Genomic DNA, 6,294 nt, shown 5'->3' on the forward strand with positions numbered 1-6,294 from the left:
CCAAGGAAACAAACTTCTTCAGGCAGAGGGTTAGTTTTGGAGCCGACGGCCGCAAGGAGGGTTAGGTACCCCCAAGCCAGTCCCCAGGGCGGCTGGAGGCCCGCAAACCCGGGAGAAGCAGGAGGGGGCGGAAAGACGGGATGGCAGGGCGCGAAACCCACGCTCATTGGCCCGTTCCCTTGCCCACCGCCTGGAGGCCCCGCCCCTCCCAGGCCCGGCTTCGCTCGGCTCCCGTCCCGGACGAAGGCAGGTCTCCCGGGCGCGCGCGCTCGCGGCCCCGGGGCTGCGGCCCTCCGGATAGTCTTTCTTGGAACCGCTCTCCACGCGGCCCCCACCTGCAGACTTCCGGCCGGCTGCCCGCCGCCGCCCCGCCCCCAAGGAGGGGGTTGCTGGGATCCGCCAATCGCTGAGCGTCTGTGGTAGGAGTGGGTGGGGCCTGAGAGATTCGAAAGGAGCCCCGCCCCCAGGAGCTGATTCCCGGGACTAGGCTGTGGAAGGAAAGCACCTTTCGCGGGAGGTGAGGCCGCGCCAAAAGTGAAAACTGAGGGTGGGCCGGAGGGGGTGGTCTGTGAGTGTGGTGCCTTGGGGAGTGGAAAGGTGGATTGCGTGGAGGAAGAACCCGGAGGATGGTGGCGGGAGGAAGGTGGGGCGCGCAGACCGCCCCCAGCGAGGAGAGGCCGGGTCGCAGAGAGCCGGGAGGGCAGTCTGCGGAGGACGATGGGGGTGCAGGAGGGGCTCCCCGCACCTCCCCCGGAGCTAACGGGTAGTTACAGGGGCACGGGCTACTCCTGGGACGCTTGCTTTACCTCCAGCATGACCCTAAACCCCTGGCTTGCACCCTGAGTCTAGCTGGGAGCCTTGGGCAGGATGGAGACCTGAGGAGAGGTGTGTTTTCTCTCCCGCTCAGGTCTAAGCTACCTCTTGCTCCTGCTGGCTGGAACATGGGAGATTTGGAGGAAGGTAAGGAAACCCTGGAGGACGGAATGATGAGGCCCTGAGGTTTAGAGCCGTGTTAGGGAGCCGAGGCTGGCATTCATTCTTTCCTCCTCTACAGATGTGAAGTTTATAGTGGATGAGACCTTGGACTTGGGAGGGCTGTCACCATCTGACAGGTACCAGCCTCTTTATCCCACCTACTGTCCTCCAGCAAGGCCGCTTTGTCTGTAACCCCTTACTGCTGAATTACTGGCCTCTGGGGCCTGGGTTGGTAATTTAGCAAGGTTGGGTGCACAGGGGCTGCTGGGGTTGACTGGGGTTGACTTGGGTCTCTGTGACACTACTGGGGGAGCGAGAAGGGATAAGCTGGAGTGAGATTCCAGGGTGTTAGGGAGAAGGGTAAGTGGATTTGCCTCTTCCTCCTGGCATAATTTCCAATGTCAGTAAATGCTGCAGGCCTGTTCGGTCTCATAGAACCAGGCATCTCATCAGCTAGAGGCCGGCTCTCACAGCCAGCATGGGCGTCAGGGTTTGGGGTTGTGTCCCTGGCTCTGATGTGGGGGTTTTCCCACTCTCCCTTGCACAGCCTCCTGCTCTCTAATGTGTGGGTATGGGGCCTGGTTTGCTTTCTCAGTCGTGAAGAGGAAGACATAGCAGTGTTGATGACTCCGGAGAAACCCCTCCGACGAGGCCTCTCCCACCGAAGTGACCCAAATGCAGTGGCCCCCGCCCCCCAGGGTCTGAGGCTCAGCTTAGGCCCCCTCAGCCCAGAGAAGCTGGAGGAGATCCTGGATGAAGCCAACCGGCTGGCAGCTCAGCTGGAGCAGTGTGCCTTGCAGGAGCGGGAGATCACGGGCGAGGGCCCTGGGCCTCACAGGGTGAAGCCCAGCCCTCGGCGGGAGACCTTTGTGCTGAAGGACAGTCCTGTCCGAGACCTCCTGCCCACTGTGAGCTCTTTGGCTCGGAGCACCCCCTCCCCAAGCAGCCTGACACCTCGACTCCGGAGCAGTGACAGGAAAGGGTCAGTCAGGGCTCTTCGGGCAGCATCTGGAAAGAGGCCCTCCAGTGTGAAGAAGGTGAGTTTAGAGGGTCTGGGTTGGATGTGTGACCCCTGACACAGTGCATGACTTGGTACAGACATAGAGTGGTTTCCTCGTGGGTAAAATGGAGATGGTAAATTCTACCTCATAGAATTGCTGGAATTAAATGAGACACCACAAGCAAACCACTTAACTGCGGCGTCTGTGCACAGCTCTAGAATGCCTAAAATAAGCTGTCAATAAATGGTATTGGTGGTGGCGATGATGTTGGCAGCTAACTTCTGCCCTTCCTTGCTGGGATTTAGGCAGCTCTCCACCTCGATCCCTTAATCAGCCAGCAGAACAGATTCTTTTTCCATTCTAGTCCGTTTTTCCTCTCTTTGTGTTTCAGGAGTCGCCTACTTGCAATCTGTTCCCCGCAGCCAAAAGCCCGGCATCTTCTCCTCTTGCCCGATCAACTCCTCCAGTCCGGGGAAAAGCTGGGCCCAGTGGGAGAGCGATAGCAAGTGAGAAGCTGGGCAGCAAGGCTGTGGGTGAATGGGAGTAGGGAGGATGTGGAGCTTACCCTAAAATTCCTGTACTCGTCTCCACCAGGCCCACCTACCCCTGTCAGACCAGCCTTGGCCCCACAGCCTTCTACCAGCAACTCTCAGCGCCTGTCTCGGCCACAGGGAGCAGCTGTTAAACCTTCCAGTCGGCTGCCTGTTCCCTCTGCCATCCCCAGGCCTGCCAGCCGAATGCCACTCGCCAGCCGGAGTGTACCATCCAGCAAAGGTGCCCTACCTCCAGATTCTCAGTCAACTCGGAAAGGACTTCCAAGACCAAGTGCTGCAGGGCAGAGAGGTGAGGATGCAGGGCAGAGAGGTGACGGAGAATGGACATAAGTAAGAAATCAGGAGGAAGAAGACCTCCTGTCGCCCAGCTTGTCCGCACCCTCCCAGAGCTAGTAACAGCGACAACTTTCTCCATCTCCATTACAGCCCTGTGGGAGATGGGGGGACTGAGTGTAGGAGAGGATGTGGGCTTGGGCAAAGAGTTTGAGCCTTGCATTTCAAATACTTTCTGTTTTTTACTTTGGGTGGGAGGAAAGGCACTAATAACAAACTCACTGTGCCTTCTTCCAGTGTTTCTTTTTGAGAAGGTCATTTGTACTTTCTGCTAACTCATTTCCTTTGTTAACCCTCATCAAGTTCCTATTTCCCAGCGACCAAATCTTCCCGTCACTGGTGCCCCTCGCAGCAATCTGCAGCCTCCCAGGAAAGCTGCAGTCCCAGGACCCACCAGGTAAGACTGGTTGAGATGCTGTCTCTCCCCTGCCGTCTGGGCTTCTGAGCCGTTATGCACATCAGCCCTGAACTCTGTGTGGCAAGATGCGGGTGAGGAGGGGAGTCTGGAGGGGTGGGGAGGCCTGTTTCTTTCTACCCTGAGGAACTCGAACTCAGCTGGGTGAGGGAGAAGCGCAATTTCAGGCAGTTCCTTCTTCCGTCTCTTTAGGTAAAGAGAGCAGGACAAGCAGCAGGAATTCAGTAGCAAAACACTACAGTCACTGCCTGGACTCGCCTCTTCTCGGCCTCCCAGCCGTCCGGTTGGAGGCAGGCCCTGACTCCAGCAGATTCTGGCCCAGAGGCAGGAGGAAGAGATGCCATCAGGGCTGGTGCCCAGGAGTAGAGACCGTGGGAGATGGGGTAGATTAGGGTTGAGCTGGAGGAGAATCGAACTCTCTGAGTTGAAAGAAGAGGAGGGAAAAGAGGTCGCATCCCAGTAGTGAAATGAACAAACCAAAAATGAGAACTGCAGGAGAGTGGTTGGTCCTCATCCACCCCCACTCCTGTGTTCAGCCCCAGGGAGTTTGATCTTCTTCCCAGGCACTGCTTCACTGGACATTTACATGTGAATGGCCTCTGTAGCTAACCTCCCTGCTCTCTGAGGAGGGCTCATCCTGTGTCACGTCCCCTACTGGACTCGGGCCTGTTTGGAGAGACCGAGAGGCAGGCACCTGGTCTCCAGAACTTGTTTCCTGTGAATTCTGTGACTCCTAACAGGCCAGTTTATGGTAAGCTTACTCCAACAGTCTGCATTTTTCTAAAATAAAATGAATGTATTTTTATATTTTCTGTATGTGTGAAAGTAGATCCTGCTCTAATTTCTAACAAATTTAGAGTAAACTCCCGTCTAATTCCAATGAGGGAGCCAGGATGGGCTGCCCAGGCAGGGGCCTGAATGGGCCCTGGGGCCTTGAGATCCCAGCTCATCAGGTTGTGATTACCCCCCTTGTCGGCATTACTGGGCACAGGCTGCCCTTGTCCAGGAGTCATGCGTTATTAGAAGGTCCAGATCAAGTTAAGTATAGCTTAATTTACGGTATGTGAGGCTGTCAAGCCAGGATTATTATTATTATAAATTATTATTTATATCCTAAACTTGGGTGTCCTTTCCTGGCAAGAAAATGGAACCTCCTGGGAACTCCTCAGCTTCTTGTCTGCTGCACTTTTGGGATGAGGGGGCCCTTTGGTGGATGGCCTGGTACTCAGCTTCACTCATCGCCTCAGGGAGAAGATGCCAGAATGCCCCATCACATTCTACCTTACAGCCTTAGAGAACACATTGGTGTTCTCTTATCTCCTCTCCTAGATTTGAGAGCTGGCACGAGGGTTTATAAACCTCTCAGTGCCTAGTGTTGTGACTTGTATGTGGCAGGGAATTTCATTCATTTGTTGAAAAAAATATTTGAGTGCAAGGTGGTGGGTATTGAATGAATGACAAAGACTCATTTAACTCTTGCAACCAGAACCAACTCAATTCCTTATGAGTTTTGAGAGAAATTCCCTCCTTGGAGGTCAGGCCATGACTTAAGGAAGTCAGCAGACAACTAGGCAAAGGGAGTGGAGTGGCCGCTGGTGTCCCCGCCCCCACACCTATAATGGCCATAAGAACCCTCCTTAGGCACTGAAATGCCCTTCCCCAGTTCCCGGGGCCAGGGGCCCTCCACTGATTTCTTCTTTTTATGGCTGATCTTAAGGTTCATTTAACACCTTCATCTATATCACGGTGACAGTTGCCTACACACTCACCTTTCCCTGAGCCTCCTGCAGAAACTCCAGCAGCCTCTGGGATTCCAAGAATTGAGTGGGGAGGGGGTGTGGAGACAGACACTGCCTATTTGGCCCTGGAGAAACTTGGCAGAGGCAATACAGCCTCAGGTGTGTTTCCCAGCTGTGTCCTGCACTGGTATCTAGGGAGCAGGGCCTGCTGGTGACCATGCGCTCTGACGGAAGCCCTGGAAGGTCTGCACGCTTAGGTACACACTTCCCTGTGGCCTGGGTGGGTCATTGGAGGCAAAACGAGCAGCAGACCCATGTGCTATTGCCACCTGGTGGCTGGAAAGGACAAGGCATGTTCCTTTCGCCCTCTAGGTCAGTCTAGAGTTTAGTTACCCCCTACCCCACTCCAAATCGGCTTAAGCAACATTCAGTGGGCAGCGCCAGCCAGGGAGGAGGCCTACCTGCCACAACTGCCCTTCGTGTTCAGCTGCCTGCTGACTTCCCTCCCTTTTGGTCTGGCTTTCTATCCTTTCTTTTTCTGCATTCCACCTCCACCCCTACCCTGTAGCAGCAGAGGGAGGTCAGCGTGCATTGGCCCCTTAGCACACACTGTGAACCTTTCTAAGCACTTTACATATGTGAACTCATTTAATTCTCATCAAAGCTCAATTAGGCAGATGCTATGATCATTCTCATTTTGCAGGCAGAGAAACTAAGGCTCGGAGAGGTTAAGTCACTCAGTCTGGTTCCAGAGTTCGTGTTCTTAGTCACTGCCCTCTCTTGCCCCATGTTAACTCCCTATCTAGTTTGTTAAACAGACCTTCAAAAAACACAGAACTTGCGAATAGAAGTAATATTGCAGAGCACGTAGGCAGCTAGAGTATAAGTAGTTGCTTCAGTTCTAATGGGGGAAAAAACACAAAATGGCCCAGAGAAGTAGTTAGGAGGTACCTAGTCACGGAGCACCTTTAAATTCCCATCAGCCTCTCAACTCAGCCCTCCCTGCCTCCTGAATTCCACCCCCAGGGTATGGGCTGGAAACCTGCCTGTTCTGTTCAGCCTCTAGCCACAGAAGTCCCTCCTGTCGTGGTGAAAAGGACACTTTGCTGCCACGTCTTCCTTGGCAATGCCAGGACATGGGCTCTGTGCTATGAGGCTATCAGGGAGTGTTGGTAGGGGGGCTTGCTCATCAGCCACTTGGTGTCTGAGTCCCCTTGTCTCCTGGCCCTTCCAGGACCCTGCCTGCTCTGTTTTCCAGAGACCAGGCCTCCCTGCCT

General features: G+C 54.7%; 1 protein-coding gene across 7 annotated transcripts; it reads left to right on the plus strand.

The window, feature by feature from the left end:
• The first annotated feature begins 229 nt into the window (after positions 1 to 229).
• PSRC1 (proline and serine rich coiled-coil 1) lies at positions 230 to 4,083 on the plus strand. 7 transcript variants are annotated; one of them, XM_070268576.1, is made up of 8 exons: positions 230 to 517; positions 908 to 960; positions 1,055 to 1,112; positions 1,571 to 2,012; positions 2,368 to 2,482; positions 2,571 to 2,819; positions 3,181 to 3,260; positions 3,471 to 4,083. In XM_070268576.1, the coding sequence occupies exons 2-8, from the start codon at positions 942 to 944 to the stop codon at positions 3,504 to 3,506; spliced, it is 999 nt and encodes a 332-aa protein (XP_070124677.1). In that variant the 5' UTR covers positions 230 to 517; positions 908 to 941; the 3' UTR covers positions 3,507 to 4,083. The 7 variants fall into 7 exon arrangements, with proteins under 7 accessions (XP_070124677.1, XP_023497256.2, XP_070124678.1 ...); XM_070268577.1 differs by having other exon boundaries at positions 321 to 517; positions 3,167 to 3,260; XM_023641486.2 differs by having other exon boundaries at positions 504 to 763; positions 3,167 to 3,260.
• The last annotated feature ends 2,211 nt before the right edge of the window (positions 4,084 to 6,294 follow it).

Source organism: Equus caballus, chromosome 5 (genome assembly GCF_041296265.1).
Source record: "Equus caballus isolate H_3958 breed thoroughbred chromosome 5, TB-T2T, whole genome shotgun sequence".
Taxonomy (NCBI): Eukaryota; Metazoa; Chordata; class Mammalia; order Perissodactyla; family Equidae; genus Equus; species Equus caballus.